General features: G+C 37.9%; 1 protein-coding gene across 2 annotated transcripts in view; it reads left to right on the forward strand.

The window, feature by feature from the left end:
* LOC127448596 (UDP-glucuronic acid decarboxylase 1) overlaps nt 1-20,313 on the forward strand; it is a 119,797-nt gene that overhangs the window by 75,239 nt on the left and 24,245 nt on the right. For both annotated transcript variants that reach the window (XM_051711262.1, XM_051711261.1), the window contains exons 10-11: nt 5,341-5,460; nt 6,772-6,815. In XM_051711262.1, the coding sequence (XP_051567222.1) occupies nt 5,341-5,460; nt 6,772-6,815 (164 nt within the window). The remainder of the gene's footprint in view (nt 1-5,340; nt 5,461-6,771; nt 6,816-20,313) is intronic.

Genomic DNA, 20,313 nt, shown 5'->3' on the forward strand with positions numbered 1-20,313 from the left:
TTAATTATACATTATAAGTTGCTTATAAAAACCCTATTAAAATAAACTTCACATGAGTGTATAGAAGTGGCTGCTTATAATAACTTTGAGTTATGTAAGGGATAATGTACAGTCAGCCGGTTGTAATCGCGCAATAAACCCCGACAGGGTGATCCAACACGAAGTGGAGGGGTCTTGGATCACCCTTAAGGGGTTTATCGATTTATTTATACATGGCTACTAACCAAATAAATAAATAGATGGCCATTGTAGAACGGCTTCACAGCAGAAGGGAAGGAGAACACAGGGAAGCAGGTTTTTCCAGGCTCAGGTAGGACTTTTAATCGACCACTTCAATGCTTTACAACTTGACAAACTCATTAGCTTCACAGGCACGTAGTCACTTAAACTCATCAGCTTCACAAACATAACAGATTAAACGTAACAGCTTCAGCTTCAGGAGCACCGTGGCCTTCCTTGTTGCAGACACACTCTCTCTCTCTCTCTCTCTCTCTCTGCTGGTGGCGTGGCTGCTTATATGCCACTCTCCCCATGCTCACTGGAATTAGAGACAGTTGTTACACATAATCTAGCTCAGGTGCAAGCGCCCTTACCGCTTTCTCTCTCTCCGGACGGACGCTTGACCACGCCCCCGCTGCCGCAGACATAAAATATTGATATGCGTTAAAATTATGTAATTTGAGAAGAAAGAAATTGCTGAACAGCTGGAATCAACCTACGATTTGCATCTGAGTTCTGTTGGTGACCATGTAACTCCTCATTATTCAGCCTATTACTGGACTACTTGCCAAATAAACAAATACATGGACATGAAACATTGATTTGAGTTGAATTTATTTTATTAGCCTACTTGTAGAGATCGCACAGTGAGCTGAGAAGCAAGAGAGACCGCTCACAGGACCCAAATGAGTGGTCTGTTACGTCTAAATCCCTGGATGCGCGGTTGCTACAGAGCAATATCTGACCGCTGGATGATGCTATTGACCAATCAGAATCGAGAATTCCAGAGAGCTGTGTAATAAATAATTATAACATTATGTAATTGAGCTGAGAAATTAAGGTGAGTATCATACCTGACGCTGATATTGCAGTGGCCAGTCTTAAGCCCTATTCAGACGGCAATTATTTTACATGGGGACGTGAGGTCATTCCAGCATTTACAGAGGGTAGTCATTGATTTTATTGAGGTCCGAATCCGAAATGTCAGTGTTTTTCTCCCAAAATTCCCGGCCAAGTTACCTACTGTTTTTTGACAAAAATCAAGGTCAAGTGGTAATTTAATTACCGTCCAAATCTACATCTGAGTTTATAATCCAAAAGCCATTTTGGAAGTCCTTTTTAACCACTGCTAAGTGCCGTACGTTTGTGCGTGGTAACGGCTCTGGCATTAATGGACAGTTGTGAAAGTTGGAGGATTGTGTAATAGAAATGTTTGAAATAATTCACAATAATAAAATTACATCACCGCTCCACCACAGTGAGTAGGAACTCTTAAGTAGAAGGGAAAGAAAAACAAGAGCCAGATCACTTAAACTTTTGAAATGGTCCATTATTATGGCAGCAATGTAATAAAATTATAATATATCACATTTGACTGTAGAAACATTTACTAAATACATTTATACATAGGGCTTGCATGACTACACGTTTATACAGGTCGAGTAGTCCCAGAAAAGTTGCCGGGTTAATGTCTATCTTTTTAAAAGGTTTAATTTCCACCTCCACTTTTTAAACACTGACAGATAATTCCAAATGATGTCCGTCATATTGATAGATAAAACGTAAGAATCTTTTTTTACCATAGTTCAAATGAAATTTGAGGAGCTATCTTGAACTGCTACTGTCATTGATATGTGTGGCATCTATATCTCCTTGCGTGTGCTTAGGAGAGAGCGTGCAAGCGGTGCAACTGAAGTGATGCGTGTGATGAAATATGCGCGCCCCATTGACAGAGGAGCCATGAAAATTTACTTTTACAGACGTCACCCTGAGAAACAATTTACGTCAGAAAAGGGCTTTAGCAGTTTCCACCATTTGGCTCTCCTTGTTGATTTTCATTTTCTTATTTTTTCGCCAGATGACAAAAAATATACATCCATATAGGCGCGTAGTAGGCAGAAGATTGGTGCGCATAAGTACGATCCTAACGGTAGTTCATGTTGGTCAAAATACATGAGAAATGCTGTGAAAATTCAATATCAGAGACTATAATAATGATAATAATAATAACAGACATTTTTCGCATTTGGATAGGATTAGATTTCTCAGAAGACCCTTGAGTAAGCCGAAAAGCAAGTAATTTACTCTGAGGTTGTGTGAGAAAAAACACAGACTTGTCTGATTCAGACGAGATTAAAATCACAAAGTACATCTGTGAAACACGAATTTCCCTAACCTCCTCATGGAAAACTAGTCCAGTCCAAATAGGGCTTTAGACTGTCTGTTAGCCAGCTAGATAACATTAGCTTGGTGACAATTTTTAATTTCTAGAATTCGTAACAATAATTGTACATCACAGGAAACCAAATGTAAGATTGCACTGGCCTGATTTGGCAAGTGACAATTTTCTTTAAATGGCCCAAAACTCTTTCACACTGGACCTGGGCCAGTGTGCCATCCTTATTGTTGAGCTCTGAAATCATTATGCAGTTCAGAAATCAAATATCTCACCAATGGTGCAGGTTTGACATCTAGACAGTTGGTCACAAGACACATGCAAGCTGAAGTATGCTTTGGTTTACAGTGTGACACTACATCTTGCGCACAGTGCATGTGATATCAATTTAGTCATCAGCACAGATGGCGTGGACTGTCTGAGGGACTACGTCTGTGCATGCACTAGTGAATGCATTGAATGCATCCATTGGGGTTTGCGGTCAAAAGAGTGTACTACACACTATAATATTCTATCTCTGCCCAGACGTAAACCTCTTACTTGAATCGCATGAGGATGCAGAATGTGTGTTCATCCGTCCTTTAATTCCGACCCGGTTCCTTGAGGCTCGTGTGATGATGGGAGGCCGTTTCCTCGCTCTGTTGGCGGGCATGGCTGTTGATTCTCGGCGGGCTGGCGGAGAACTCAGAAATGTCGACTTGATTGAAGATGGAAGAGAAATCTTTAATCTCTTCACTTCTGCAGGTAAACGGACGAAGATGCGGATTGCTCCGCGGTCTCCTTCGGATCCGTTAGAGTGTTCGGTGGAACACAGAGTAATCTCAACTCGTCCAGCGAGATGGAGATTGTATGGCCACAGTTTCAAGTCAGACGTTACTTCCTTGTGCCACGAGGTTGCACCTGAGAGCAGCGATGAACTACATCTATACACGGTGAACAAAGTTGCTGGAAGCAAATCCGGGAAGCATTTCAGAGGTATTTCTACTCCTGATGATGTCATGGTTTGAGGGATGTTCTGTTGTTTGCCTCATCCAATAGGAGTTGAGAGTTCAATCCTTTAGTGGGCAAGGCTTCATGGGATTTGTAGTCTGTTTTGGACTCCCTTTGTTTGATTTTGGCATGATTTTTATCAGTATAATTTATGACTTGGTGTGTGGGGGCTGAGTTAGGTTTTACGACTGTGTAAGGCCTGCCTTTGTCTTCTATCTGAATACATGAGGCCCAACACTAACCTGCCTTTTTTTTTTTTTTTTGGAGCTTGACAGCCTTGGTCACTATGTAGCATTCTATCATAATGAGCTATGTGAAGTGAAAGGGGTAATTGTCTTTCTCTTTGTTTTGATTTGCCTCTTCCCTGTGGTCTTTTGTTTTTATTTTAGCTTTTTAAATTGGCCACAGAAGCAGCAGTGTCTTCTGGCTGATTCTCCGTCTTGATTGAGATTGCAAGCTTGGAGCATTGTGTCACTGAGTGATGGGGGGTGGGTGTCTTTAAGAGCATTGTTGTGTTTTTCTCCATCCTGAGTAGCCTTAAAATCAGTCTTTTTTTTTTTTTTTAGACTTTGTTCACTCGCTTGTCATGAAACAAAAACAGATATTTTCATATGGCACACGAAGACAATGTTAGCATCTGTTAGTTTTACTTTAAAGTGGGCAGTGGCTATTTATTTATTCATTTTGACTATTTTCTTCTTGCGTGTTAGAGATAACTTTGTCTATGTCTACATCAGCAGCGTCTTAAAAATTAGACCGAGCGGCCTTTTCTAAAGCCAACTATTTTAGACATTAACATTGTTGTAAGCAAGAGAAGCCCAAAGTATGTTGCATGAAGCGATGTCAGCCATTTAAAAATCAAAAGTCGCAAATATGTATTTGCATGATGCAAAAGAATGAAAGAGTTGCATGTTTTCCCCCACAATGCTGACAGGGCTACAGGCTCTCCATCAATGACCAACAACTCAGAAATATTTTTTTCAAATAATGGACAGTCTGGTGCACTAAAGATCAATGTCAGTGTCTGAGACTGATTGTGTTGTCAACACAGTTACCATCCATACATTCTGTGTTTACAGATCAGCCCTCTTTCATTTCTGAATTAATGTTGCTGTAGTCTAAAAGGTTCCAAACGTGCATTCATGTCTATTTCTGAATCGGAGTACAAATTCAGACTGTTTGGGATTTAGCTGCATTGAATCAATTTTGAATCGCCACATACATTGGTGAAAGGTTTTGATGTCTCTGACCAAAATGAAAATTCAAAATGCATACATTTGTTTATAGATAACATGTACCATGATATTGAGGTATAGATACATTTAAATAACAGTTGGACCAGAGGGTCAAACCCAGTGCTTCTCTTTGGCACCCAGTGTGTCATACTGAATGTCTCCAGCATATAATGTTTTTGTGTCCATTGGCTCCATAATTCTGTGCTGTTAGACTGTTTCCATAACAGACTGCAGTAGAAAGAACATGAGATTACGGCTGGGTATCGCCAACTATCTCACAATGCGATATGTCATGATTCAGTTTGTTGCAAAGTATCCCAATATTATAACTGAATCGTGAATTAAACATTTTTGGCACTTCACTTTGTCCAGTACGGCACCTTATACACTAGAAGCGACACTAACCACACTAATGCTGGTTTCAGAAATTTGTGTATTCAGTTTATCTAGATAACTTACTGCGCAATTGCTGCTTCATTATCTAAAATGTAGGAAATTATATGAACGCATTAATGAAAATGTTGAGACAATGATATACATGTATGATTATAGATATATCAATATAATTGTATCTGCACAGCTTGTTATTCTAGAAATACATTTTGAGCTCCATCTGGATATAAACCTGTAATATGTATTTTCTCACACAACTTCAAAATAACGCTTACAGCAGAAATTAGGTGGTGCTGATGTTATTTTCTGTGTGTTTGTGTCTCACAGGAGGGAGTGGAGGTGAGGGTGGCTCGGATCTTCAACACCTTCGGGTCTCGCATGCACATGAATGATGGACGAGTGGTCAGTAATTTCATTCTGCAGGCTTTACAGGGAGAACCGCTGACGGTGAGACCTGTTTACCTCAGCAATCCTGTGAACAATATGCGCACGTACACGCGCGCACACACACGCACACAGTTTTAAAGGAATAGTTGACCCAAAAATGAGAATTCTCTCATCATTTACTCACCCTCACACATTCCAGATGTGTATGACCTTCCTTCCTTCTGCAGAACACAAATAAAGATTTTTAGAAGACTATCTCAACTTTGAAGGTCCATACAATGCTATTGAATGGTGACCAGAACTTTGAAGCTCTAAAAAGCACATGAAGTCAGCATAAAAGTAATCCATTCAACTCCAGTGTTTTAATCCATGTCTTCTGAAGCAACCTAATAATTTTTGGGTAAGAACAGACCAAAATATAAATTCTTTTCACTGTAAATCTTGAAATCAGCTTCTCCTTGGCGATCATGATTTCAAGCTCAGTTACACTTTCTAGTGCCATCCAGCATTCTGAGCATACTTAAAGCACAAGTGTAATCTAGCTTGAAATCATGATTGCCATGAAGACTGCTGACATCAAGATTAATATTGAAAAATGAGTGGATTTAAGTACTGAAGTCGTATGGATTACTTTTATGCTGCTTTTATTTGCTTTTTATAGCTTCAGAGTTTTGGTCACCATTCACTTGCATTGTATGGACCAACAGAGCTGAAATATTCCTCAAAAAAATCTTCTTTTGTGCTCTGTAAAAGAAAGTTATACACATCTGGGATGACATGAGGCTGAGTAAATGATGAGAGAATTTTCATTTTTGGGTAAACTATCCCTTTAATAACACTCCTAACACTCATTTCCATCAAGATGTTTTGACTCATTTCTACCGTTGATTGCTTGCACACATACAGTGACCCCAAAAGTATTCGGACACTTTTGGACACTTGAGCCATAGTTGAAATGTATGAATGTCATTGCATTAGATAACATTTCAAACCAAGTGGCATCTGCAAATAAATGCTAGACCATTTCTTAGAACTAACCAGAACCATCTGGTCTCGAGACGATTTTTAGTAGATGTATGAAGTCAGTTCCCCTGAAGTTCACACGGGTGTCCTAACAGAGTAACCACAGGTGTTATCACAATAACTATGGACAAGTTTCACCAACGATTGACAGCCATAAAGTGTCCAAATAATTTTGTCTTTATTGTTTTATAATTTGTGACTTCTTTAAGCCTTGCTTTAAAATTGTACTTGTGCTGTGTTTCTTTGAAATAAATGACACTTGCTTTACTATTTTGTTTTTACACGTACATTTATTCAGACATTCATACATCTTTATGTGTGCCTTAAGTGTTAAAATACTTTTTTCAGGTTTATGGTTCAGGATCTCAGACAAGAGCTTTCCAGTATGTAAGGTAAGCACTGGTATAACAAAAAGATGGATGGATGTTTTCGTTAAATGGAATGGAATTGTTGGGTGCTTCGTTCAGGAGCGGATTTGGTTATTATCAATAGTTATTAAAATCAATAGAACATTGACTAGAATCAACATTAATTTATTAATTCCTCAAATTAACAATCATCAAAGATAATTATTAATTATTAAAATCAATAGAACATTGATTAGAATCAACATTAACTTATTAATCCTTCAAATCAACCATCAAAGATAATTATTAATTATTAAAATCAGTAAAACATTGACAGAGACTGGTTAATGGCATTAATGCCTTTTATCACGTGTCTCCGCTGGTACGATAACTTAGGGACAAAGCTGGACTCTATCTCCAAGTTATCTATTTGCCAAATGTGTGTGCAGGTATGTTTGTGAGGGGTCGTGTGTGTGTGTGCGGTTAGTACAAGAGAGAGAGAGAATAGCCGAAGCCGGTTTAGCGATCATGGGAGAGATGGCAACCATTCGTTTTATCACTCAGAGACTCAGTGAACTGCTCGTAATCCATCCGCCGCAGTCGTTGGTTCTTTAATGGTTAAACTCATTGTGCCGGTCTCACCCGCGATGGTGGAAATGCACAGACAGTCCAACGTGGTTGGACAACAGCACAGCAAATCTCATTCTTGGCAACAGTAAGTTACAATAATACATTGAGTATTATTAGCAGCAATGAGCGGACTCAGCGTTCCATAAACTGTACAAGCAGTAACCTTGATACACAACAATTGCACACTATAAAAATCTATCTCTGCCCAGACATAAACCTCTTACTTGAGTCGCGTGAGGACATGGGTAGAATGTGTGTTTGTCCATCGTTTGACTCCAACTCGGTTCCTCAAAGCTCGGGTGATAACCGGAGGCCATTTCCCTGCTATGTCGGCGGACAGTACAGCGACTGATTCCCGGCAGGTTGGCGGAGCAATCGGCGAAGTCGACTAGGTTGAAGAAGGAAGAGAAATCTTCTTCAGTTCTGCAGGCAAAAGGGTGAGACGCGGATTGCTCGGCGGTCTCCTTCGGATCCGTTAGTGTGCTCGGTGGAACACGGAGAATCTCGGCTCGTGCAGCAAGATTGAGATTGTATGGCCAAAGGTCAGGTACATACGCAATGAGGCTACACCTGGGAGCAGCAGGGCTGCAACTAGACGGAAGCAAGCTTATAAGGAATCTCCGGGGTTTTATAATCTCAATGACATCATGGTTGAGGGACGCGTTCTGTCGTGCGTTTCATCCTTCAGAATTTCACACCTAGGTATAAAGTGAGCAAGGCTTGATGGGATCTGTAGTCTGTTTGTATTCCTTTGTTTGATTTTGGTGCCGTTTGTGTTATCAGGCTTTATGATGGTGTGTAGGCCTGCCTATGTCTCCTAACTGAGCACATGAGGTCAAACAGAACGGATGGGTTTTTTATTTGTTTCATACCTCCCAAGAGCACTTAGTGTGTGTATGTGTAATGGGCACACATGAGGTAGCTAAATATAACTTTTTAAGCACAATTTATTATGGTTGATGCTGTAGCCTGTGATCCTGGAATTCAGCAGAGCTATAGCACTATTCATGAACCAGGGGCATTTTCTCCCAAAAGCAAATGAGGCAGTGCCTTTTCAAAAATACAAATAAATATTATAAGAAAGTAATTGATAGTATAAAAATAAAGCAAAACAAATATTACAGTGTATAGGTTTGAATAGTTTGTAAGTACAGTGGACAGTGACAAAACAGTGACAGCAGCTGATTAAGGTAAAATCCCCATTCACACTGCCAATTATTTTATTGTTAGGGGTGCTAGTTGCTAGTCGCTGTACTGTTGGTCTCTGCTGGTGGTTGTAACATTATTGGTGGACTGTACAACTGGCTGTAGCTTTTGAAAATCTGATCACAAATGAGATATAGTGCTTGTAAAAATAATTTCAATAAATAGTTTCAAGGAATCGGTCTTCTTGCAACATTCTGCATTGGAAAGGATTTGTTTATAAATTGTAGCGGTGCATAATCATGTACAAGATGAATAATCTATCAATCAGACTCTCAGAATAGCGACAGTTTCTGGCATGGTTTTCGACACTTTTTTTTAATTATTATTGTATCCATGAACAGTATGTGGGCAGAGGCAAATCATATACACTCAAAAAAATTATTTTAATTTTATACAGTTTTATCAAATGAAATTGAATAATCTTTAACAAAATATAATAATAAAAAAAACTAAATATTTCAATTTTATTAATTGAATTTTGTTAAAAAAAATACATATTTAAATTTGATGGAATTTTGTTATAAAATTGAAATATGTCAATCTTAAAAATAGGCTCAAATATTTTTTTGAATGTAAAACAGTGCAGTCGCTCACAGTAACATTAACTTCTCCGTCTTGCCTGTGCTCCACTACAGCCTGTTACAGAAGATGGACCACGTGAGCTCCACTGTGTTCACTCATTTGAATAGTATTTTATTTTTTTTATTTTTTTGAATTAAGGTCATGCCACTGATTACTCTATCAATTAAATAATCACCGCCTATCATGATTGCAACCGGACCGCAGATCGGCATGAATGGGTCAAACAAAATTAAAGGGATAGTTCACCCAAAAATGAAAATTCTCTCATCATTTACTCACACTTATGCCATCCCAGATGTGTATGACTTACTTTCTTCTGCAGAATTTCTCAGCTTTTTTGGTCCATATAATGCAAGTGAATGGTTGCCAGAATTTTGAAGCTCCTAAAATCACATAAGTCAGCATAAAAGTAATCCATAAGACTCAAGTGATTAAATTAATATCTTCAGAAATGATATGATAGGTGTGGGTGAGAAACGGATCACTCTCACATTATTATTCTTGTCTTTTTGGTGATTCACATTCTTCATGCATATCAGAATCAGCTTTATTGCCAAGTATGCTTAAACATACAAGGAATTTGTCTTGGTGACAGAAGCTTCCAGTGCACAAACAATACAGCAACAAGACAGAGATAATAATAATAAAAAAAATCAAATAAAAAATAGAGTAAAAATAAAAGTAGATGGAAAATAAAGTATATATAGAAATGTGCTGAACCAAACCAGACAGTTATTGAAGTGCAGAGGACAGACTCAATGACTGCTGAGTAGAACTGTATCAGCAGCACCTGTGGCAGGTTGAACTTTCTCAGCTGGTGAAGGAAGTACAACCTCTGCTGGGCCTTTTTCACAGTGGAGTCAATGTGGGTCTCCCACTTCAGGTCCTGTGAGATGGTAGTGCCCAGGATCCTGAATGACTCCACTGCTGCCACAGTGCTGTTTAGAATGGTGAAGGGGGTCAATGTTGGGGTGTTCCAACCTCCCTTCTGTATACAGACTCATCGTTATCTTGGATGAGGCCGATGACCGTAGTGTCATCTGCAAACTTCAGGAGCTTGACAGAGGTGTCCTTGGCAGTGCAGTCATTTGTATACAGGGAGAAGAGTAGTGGGGAGAGCACGCATCCATGGGGGGCACCAGTGCTGATTGTACATGTGCTGGAAGTGAATTTCCCCTGTCTCACTAGCTGCTGCCTGTCTGTCAGAAAGCTGGTAATCCACTGACAGATAGACGTGGGAACAGAGAGTTTGTGTATTTTAGTCTGGAGTATAGCTGGGATGATGGTGTTGAAAGCCGAACTGAAGTCCACAGAAAGGATCCTTGCATATGTCCCTGGTCTGTCCAGATGTTGCAGGATATGATGCAATCCCATGTTGACTGAATCATCCAAAGACCTGTTTGTTCGATAAGCAAATTGAAGGGGATCTAGAAAGGGTCCAATAATGTCCTTCAGGTGGGCCAACACCAGTCTCTCAAATGATTTCATGACCACTGACGTCAAAGCGACGGGTCTGTAGTCAGTAAGTCCGGTGATTTTGGGTTTCTTTGGGACAGGAATGATGACTTGAGTGTTTGAAGCAGCATAGGACTTCACACTGCTCCAGTGATCTATTGAAGATCAGTGTGAAGATGGTGGCAAGCTGGTTAGCACAGGATTTTAGACAAGTGGGTGAAACACCATCTGGGCCCTGTGCTTTCCTTGTCTTTTTTTTTTTTTTCAAAAGAAGTGGCACACCTCCTCTTCACAGATCTTAAGTGTAGGTTGAGTAGCAAGATGGGGGAGGAGGGGGGTTGCAGGTGGTGTTGATGTTTGTGTAAAGTGAAGGTCAGAGCGGGTGTGGGGTGTGAGATTGGCCTTTTCAAATCTACAGTAGAACACATTCAGGTCATCAGCCAGTTGTTGGTCCACCACAGGGTTGGGGGCAGGAGTCTTGTAATTCGTAAGTTGTTTCATGCCAGTCCACACTGATGCAGGGTCGTTAGCTGAAAACTTGTTTTTCAGCTTCTCAGAGTATCTTCTTTTAGCCTATCTGATTCACTTATTCAGTGTGTTCCTGGCCTGATACAAGACTTTATCCCCAACTCTGTAAGCATCCTCTTTGGCCTGACAAAGCTTTTCTGACTAAAGAGTTCTGCTGTAAACCATGGTTTGTCATTGTTAAATGTTAAATAAGTCCTAGTAGGAATGCACATATTCTCACAGAAACTGATATATGATGTTACAGTCTTTACAGTCTTTACTACAGGTTTAGCTGATTTTAGTTTCTGCCTGGGCAGGGAGAAGAATTTCAAGCAAAATATTGATCTGTTTCTCATCCACACCTGTCATAGCACTTCTGAAAATATGGATTAAAACACTGGAGTCATATGGATTACTTTTATGATGCCTTTATGTGCTCTTTGTAGCATCAGAATTTTGGCACCCATTCACTTGCATTGTATCGACCAACATAGCTGAAATATTCTTCTAAAAGTCTTTGTGTTCTGCAGAAGAGAGAAAGTCATACACATCTGGGATGGTATGAGGATGAGTAAATGATGATTTTTTTTTTTTTTACTCCGAGCATCACTGAGCTGCACCGCAAATGTCAACCAGAGCAGCTCCTATCCGGAAGAGCACGTGAAGTGCTTCTCAAGTGCTCTGATGCACACCGTCAGTAGAGGCTCACGCTAAACTCCCACGAAAATATAAACAAACAAATCTAAACTTTGAAAATGAATGCAAAACGCTCTGGTTTAACTTCAATCATGTTAACGATCGTGTATTGACAAATACTCCTGGTCATAGCAGATTTATAAACGCTGTGTTAATGACACGCGGTGACACAGAAGAGGAGATGCACGCTTACTCTATTTCTGAAGAGTATTCCAGAAAGCAGGTTAAGCGACTTACGCAGGTAAGTTTACTCAGAGTAAGTGGATAACCTCAACTTTAGGTTCCAAAAACTGAGGTAACTTTCACGGCTTGTACAGCTAATGCGCATGCACATTCTAGAGTTGATTGACAGGTGATGTCTGTATCTAAAAGGTGATCGGCTCCTTTACCTGTAAGGTGGAAACTTCCTTTCTACATCCGTTGACCGTTGGGCGCTAGAGCTCCTTGGTTGAGCGTTACAATTTCTCCCATTCATTTTAATAAAAGTGGCCCGTCTCTGCTAAATAATCTCTAGGTGAACTCAGAAAGGCATTCTCAGCAGATTGACGAATTCTCGAGTCACCATGGCAACAGACGCTAAGAAGAAGAAAGGCGCGCCATATTTCAGTGACGCAGAACATGAAGTTTTAATGACTGCAAACGAGCATTATTTCATCTTCACTTGTAATAGCAATAGGAGCTGCATCGGTTTAGGACTGAGAGATTGCTAGACAAAGTATACTGAATCATTGCATGAATTTTTAAATGAATAAAACTATAGTTTTACTGTACATGTAAAAGCTTAAATCAACATTAATTTTAGACCTCTCTCGTCTACATTAATGTCTAATAGGTCGACCGTTGTTATTTGTTTGCACTGAACTTCATTATAAGTATTAACATTCATATTCTATTAGTATTATGATAATAGGCTACAAATTTACTATATATTTTCTTTTAAGATTAATTTTACTGGTATTTACTGTGTTTTGTGCATGATCATTTTTATTTTACTGAATGTCATGTGAACTGAATGTATTTCCTTTATTTTTAATACCATTTGATGTACCCAGTTTAACACTGGGGTTTCTTAAAACTTAGAAACATATCACCTTTAATTTCCCACAGTTGCTGATGGTGTCATTGTATTAATAAACCCTTTTGGAATTGTAGGATCTCCCACTGTTGTCATAATTTTTCATAGATCGAATGTAATGTTTATCAGTAGGACACACATGATTACTCATAAGATAAAGATCTGCGGTAACAGAGGTCAAGAATGGTGGGAAGCCCACAGAGTTATGTGACCATTATGTCCTTTTCTTATTTGGTGTGGCAATAAAACTTGTTTGTTGTCTTGTCCCCTAAAAGGCAATGGCTGTGCAGTCTCATGTAGAGGGTCCATCTACCTCCAACAACTTGGTACTGAATGAAATTGTTGTTTTAACTGAAGATCATGTGACTGATTATACATTATAGATGTTCATGATCTCAATATTAGAGAAAAGTAACTCTCATCTCTTCCTAGATGTAAACGAAACTGTAAAAGGTCCATATTGAAAGGCAGATTAAACATGTAATTTAGAGAAGGGCCATATACATCTTCTAATGGAGTAGAGAAGGCTGCGCATCAGAAAGATACATCTTTTCATTGAATCACTTGACCACCAGCTAAAGGAGGGCACTGTAGTTTACTCTAAATGGCAACATGTCTCATTTATATTTTCAGATAATAAAGAGATTACAATGAACAAGTCTGGAAATGTGTGCATTTATATGTACAGTATATGAATTAAAGTGATAAGGAATCAAATCTCTAACCTCTATGCTATATCTGTGGTCTGTGAAATGATCACATATTAACTAGTTAGCAAAGAAGAAGAATGAGTGATTAATTGCTTAAGCTTTGAATTGGCAGACATTACCCGCATATTCATAATACGGAATGTAATGTTATAAATAATATGAATATTCATTGACTTGAAGGAACTGTAAAAAGCATGTGGGTGCCATGATAATTTGATTCTTTGATATTTAGAGAGATGTTCATTAAATTAATATCATGAAATAAAATTATTTATTAGGCTAAATGTAAATACATAGCTATTTCTTTACAATGAAGAGAGTGGAGGCTTTTCCAATGTGTTCTATGTTAAAAATATTACAGTATTAAAAATTATCATTAAAAGAAAAAGCACATTGTACACAATTTGTTCACTTCTGAATGCAAATCTGTGGAGTCGGAGACTGGAAATGCCAGAGTAAAAAGATTTGTGAGGTAAAGATTTTATTTTACCATAATAATGCTTTAAAAGTATAATCGTGTGCGTAATCTGATATTCACACTCACTGTGTTGCTATCAAAAAGGGCACACATGCGCTGGCAACCTCTGAAACTTACTGATATCTACCTGAAATAAACTAACTCTGGTACATAACCTACTCCGGAGCAGGTTATGTTCAGAGAGTAAATTGCTATGGCTACTAACACGTTTTTTTTTTTAGCGTAATATGAGGTAAAGAATCACAATTAATGAGACCAGTATTGTCAGATTTCATTGCTGATTTGAAACATGTTCTTTGATCGTAATCTTGACCAACCATTTTTGAGATTTTGGTTTTTCTCTATTCAAGTAGATTGGAGCTGTACTGGCATGACTAGAAATAGCTTCCCGAGAGCGTTGCAAAGATGGCCGACAGGCTAGAAAGACTTTGGTTCACCTTGAACGTGCACAGACTCTGAGTTTCAAAATCACGGTTGAGTGAACTAACCCAGCACAGGTGTTCTGGAACCCACATACCACGAGTAAGCAAATTTTGGGTTAATCAGCTGAGAGTTCAGGGTTTATGTGTTCTGGAATACCCCTCTGTGGAGTGATAAAATGATGAAACTAATTCTAACTAATGAGAAATAAGCACTCGTGGGTTTAATCAGAGCATTAAAATAATGTGTGAAAGTGAAGAAATTAGGACAGAAATATTTTACAATTGCATTATATAATATAATATTATATAATATAAATAAAATAAAAATATTGTATATATTATACATATATATATATATATATATATATATATATATATATATATAAAATAAAACAGTGTAAATGTAAAATTGACAAAGTTGACCTAAAAGAGATATTTAAGTATATTTTGATATTTTAACATTATTCTTCGTCATTCACGATGTGATTTGATATGACATGTCATTTGAGATATATATATATATATATATATATATATATATATATATATATATATATATATATATATATATATTAATATATTAATAAATTATATATATAAATAAATAACAGAATATATGAATCACATTATATTATTTACAACCCTTCCTCCCGAACATTAACCACCCCACACCACCACCCAACACAAACAGATACCCCAGTGGTCAAATACAATTGACAAAGACACACAAACAAACAATAAAACAGAAGAAAATATTTAGAAATACATTTAAAAAAATATATGTTCAAAAAAAAAAAAAAAAAAAAGGCTACACATTTAAAACAACATGTCTCCCTCCACTGCCCCTCCCCGAGAGCCCTCCAAAAAGGCCAGATAGCTGCCCCACCTCCTGATGAACATATCCATGTTGCCTAGCCTTCCATATGACAACTCTTCCCAAGCTGCCACCCTGCCCGTCTCCTCGCACCTCTCACAAAACGAGGGGGATCCAGCTGACTTCCATCCGCTAAGGATAACCTGCCCACCATAACACCGGCCAGGATCCAATTATTCATGTACTTATCTCCTACATCAATGACCGCCCCGTCACCCAAAATACAGAGCCTGGGGCAAAAAAAGATCAGAGTACCCAATACATCGGCCATAAAATTCCACATTCTGCTTTCTAATGTTATTGTGCATTTGAATGATAAGAACAAAGAGAAAACCCAGCTGGTCTCTGAAATGTCTGGTAAAAAAGAGGGGGGAAAACATATTAAAATGACACTGACTGCATCTGTGCGTTTCAATCTATGTCTGTTGTCTAATGAAATAAAATTGGGGAAAAGCAGACCATTCCTGACAGATTGCTCCATGGTGTTATCAAGGACATATGTCTGCTTTTGATGGGATTACTAATGCTTTCTGGTTATTGCACTGAAAGTAATCAAAGGCTAAACACTGTTTTGATTTAAAAGGCTGCAGTGTTTGCGTACAGACTGATGATGCTGTGCTTTGGCGGAGGCAAATGTATCAGTTTATTAACTGTCTTTGGACACATCCTCATGTGATAGCCATGGGATTGTGAAACACAGAGGAGAAGTTAGAAATGCAAGTGATGGGGGCCGGGGAAATTACTGTCATATGGCAGGAAATTTGTTCTCTTTGCTGTACAAGACTTTCGTAATGCCTTCTTCCTCTGACGATCAAACGAAGAAATGATCTTAAAAGAAATTACAGCACTGTTTGTAGAAGGTCTTTTGAGTATTATTTAATAAAGCTACTTCTGTTAAGGTGTGTGGTGCTTTGGCTCTCTCCTTAGAAGACTCAGCGCTCAGTGGAGGTAAGAGATCAGAGCCATCTTGGGCTATTTGAAGCCTCCATATCTGCACAGCAAACATTCAACTAGATGTGCAAAGTTCACTTAATTATGATTGTGCAATATAGGACATGGAGATTGACCGCAGCATTGTCCTCAAAGTTTTCTCTGAATTTTTTCAGAGTTCTGGCTTTCTGAGACCACGGTTAAGTCTTAAGCATCAGACTTTGAGTCTAAGGTGCTGTATTAACATCTGTCTCAGGTGATCCAGTCTCAAATCATCAGCGGAGACTGATAGCTGTTTACACTTGGTAGTAACATTTCTTAAATGCGTCTCTTATTTCAGATGTGGGAATCCCTGATTTTATGACTATATGCAGTACTTGCTAAGTCGGTTTGTCACAGCATACTTTAGAGTGCAGAAAGCAACATGATCACACAGGAAGTTGGCATGTTGTTTCTGAATGTTCCAGTACCACGCCATCAGCCCCATTATGGAAGTTACAGACAAGCAGCATCTTGCATGAGAAATGTTTGCGTGAGTTTTGCGTCACCTTCTGCTGCGACCCAACTGATAACGAGTTGCATCCGCTTCAGGAGAGACCCAGGTTCTCATCCCATGTTGAAACCACGAAGTTATTGCATTTGCATAATCAGTGGCAAGCTCAATTTGGAGGTTGCATTTTCCCTCTAAGACTGCATTTTTACTCCACTGATGGTTGGGTTTAGGATTGTGGTTTGAGGGTAGAGTTAATAAAATCAGCATTCCTCTTCACTGTATTACACCATATTAAACCATGTGCCCTTACATTCAAAAACACTTCCCACTTCGGCCACTGGAGGCAGTGCTTTGAATTTAGGTTATCTCAAGAAAAGACAGCCTACTGTTTCTGAATTTACTGCGAGAAGAGGCCAAATTGTTTGTTAGGCTGGAGTTTTTGGAGTTACCATTGAGATTGGCGCTTGTTCTTAGGTTGAGGATGGACTCTCACTTTCAGTGAAGTTTGATTTGAATGCTGCTTAGCTCTATAAGCAGTTGCTATCAAACAGTCACTGTTGTTACACTTGCTCACCTGGCATATAATGGTTAATAAAATACATTTTGTTGGACCAACTTAAGATTGCTTAACTCTAGCTAAGTGATAAAGCTAACAAGAAATTCATGACCTTATCAATTAATTACAAATTAAAGGAGTATTCCGGGTTCAATATAAGTTAAGCTCAGTCGACAGCATTTGTGGCGTTATATTGATTACCACAAACATTAATTTTAACTCGTTCCTCCATTTCTTTAAAAAAACACAAACATCGAGGTTAGTGAGGCACTTGCAATGGAAGTGGATGGCGACAATTTTTGAACGTTAAAATACTCACTGTTTCAAAGTATAGCCACAAGACATAAACAATATGCATGTTAACATGATTTTAGTGTGATAAAATTATTATTACTTATTCTGATTGGTCAGTGGCACCATCCAGCGGTCAGATATTGCTCTGTTACAACCGCACATCTGGGGATTTAGACATATCAGACCTCTCATCTGGGTTCTACTACTGGCAAGTAGTCTTGTAATAGGTTGAATAATGAGGAGTCAGACGGTCATTTTCACAAAATAAACACCAACAAGACTCCGACGTTAACCGGAGGTTGATTTCAGCTGTTCAGCTATTTCTTTCTTCTCAAATTACACAATTTCAGCGCAATTCAATGTTGCATGTCCATTTATTTGTTTGTTTGGCAAGTTGTCTTGTAATAGGTTGAATAATGAGTCAAATGGTCATTTCCACAAAATTAACACCAACAGGACTCCGACACAAACCAGAGGTTGATTCCAGCTGTTCAGCGATTTCTTCTCAGATTACATCATTTCAATGCAAATCGATATTTTATGTCAATGTTAGGGCTGCACGATTTGGACAAAAATTTATATTGCGAATTTCATTGAAAACTATTGCGATTACAATTTGTAATGTGATATGATAGACCAAAAAAAAGTGATTCCTTTTGACCAAAATTCAGTAATATTTTGCCCATGTTCTACTGCCAGTAAAAAAAAACTTTGGCTACTGAGTGATCACTCTTGAATCTTAAGAAGAATTATTTTTCACTTCTACCACAAACAGTGAAACAAAGGAAAAAACACTGTCTTCTTCATATTCAAATTGTATCTGTCCACTGTGTGCCTGTTTTTGTCCACTTTGTCATAGGGTCTCAGCCCACTATTCAGCATTATTTTTTTGGAACCAATTCAACTTGAATATTAGGGATGCTCTGATTAGGATTTTTACAGCTGATAGCGATCACCAATTGTCTTTAAACAACTTCATTGCCATGATGATGAAACGTCAACATACCCTAAAATTACTGTAAAAATTACAATTTAAATAATTTTACAGCTCAGATAATGCATTAATTTTAATCAGAAGAATTAATGTAAGTGATTTTATAAAATTATAAGCTTCACATTTCTGCTGTCCAAAAATTGGCCCCATTCACCTCCATTGTCTCACTGTTACCTCTATTTTTGCTTTTTTAAATGAAAAGGAGGGACGAGTCTAAATAAAATTTTGTTGTAATCAACATTATGCCAAAAATTCTGTCAATTGAGCTTGACCCAGAATATACATATAAATTTCAGTCTGTTGTACAGACATCAGTTTTTAGAGTATTGAGAACTCTCTATAAACTCTGTGTGTATAAACTATACTTGGTTCTCTGTATAAAAAGCCCTAAAAGTATATAGAGAATCATTGCATTACGTAATGTAATGGTTGGCTATACCGTAGTTCTAAGACGATTGAGCTCAGCTTGTATTAAACCAGGAATATTCCTTTAACCAAAGTGCTAATGTTAATATGGGGTCTATTTAAGCATTTATATATTGCAGATTCATGGTTGTTCAGTGAAAGCATGTTCACACACAGGGCAGGACTCAGGGGGGCCCATTAGGTATAATTTTTCAGGGGCCCAGTCAGAAGTTCGGGCGGGCCTGTTCACACATCTTACATCTGCTGTGTTGTTTTACTGGGGAGACATTACAATGGCAAGAGCATCTATGAAAAACTAGTGTTTTGAAGGCGTGGCCTTTGTTGCTGACACTCAAGTAACTACCCTTTAAAAGGCATTCACAATAAATTAGACCCTCTTAAATAAGATACATAACCATACACAGTAGCCTACATTTCAAAATAACTCGACAGCTTTAACTCACCGTAACTCTTGCAACCTTATGACAGGCCAACTGTTTGTTCATACTTTTATTTTTTTATCCCTAAAAGGGCAAGAACATAACGATACAGAAAATATTTTTTTTATACATGAGATCTAAAAAAAAAAACTCTTCCGTATATACCTTTTTCTTCCAATTTTACAGCTTGTAGAATCATCATGAAAACAACAATACCTTGACATTTGCTTCGAGTGCAGTGCAAGAGTTAAGCTACGTTTTATTAGTAAAATAGCCTACTTTTTGAAATATAGTTTAAAAGTGCTTTAGGCATACAGAAAAACAATTATAGTGCTTGTGCAAAATAAAAAAGCACCAACAAAGAAATGCCAATTGAATAATCATTTTTGATTGTAAGAAATGTCTGAAGGAGAAAAAAAAACAGTTTACCTTGTCTGTGTAGTTCATTTTTATTTTGGGATGGTTGGACAGTTAAGAATTTAAACTAAATTACAAAAGCAATTGCTGAATCAAATAGGCCTACATATATTAACTGTTGCAGCACAGTATGAAAATTAATCTTTTTCTCTCTATCATTTAATATTAGTAATATAAACTGTGACACGTTAATATAAGAAATCAGATTTCTTATGTTTTACAGTGCTGTAAAAATAGTATTTACCCCCATCCTGATTTCTTATGTTTTTGTGTATATCTCATACTAAATTGTTTAAAAAATTTAAACAAAATCTAACATAAAGCAAAGGCAATCTGAGTAAACAAAAAAAATAATGATAATGTTATTTATTGAAGCAAA

Source organism: Myxocyprinus asiaticus, chromosome 11, assembly GCF_019703515.2.
Source record: "Myxocyprinus asiaticus isolate MX2 ecotype Aquarium Trade chromosome 11, UBuf_Myxa_2, whole genome shotgun sequence".
Taxonomy (NCBI): domain Eukaryota; kingdom Metazoa; phylum Chordata; class Actinopteri; order Cypriniformes; family Catostomidae; genus Myxocyprinus; species Myxocyprinus asiaticus.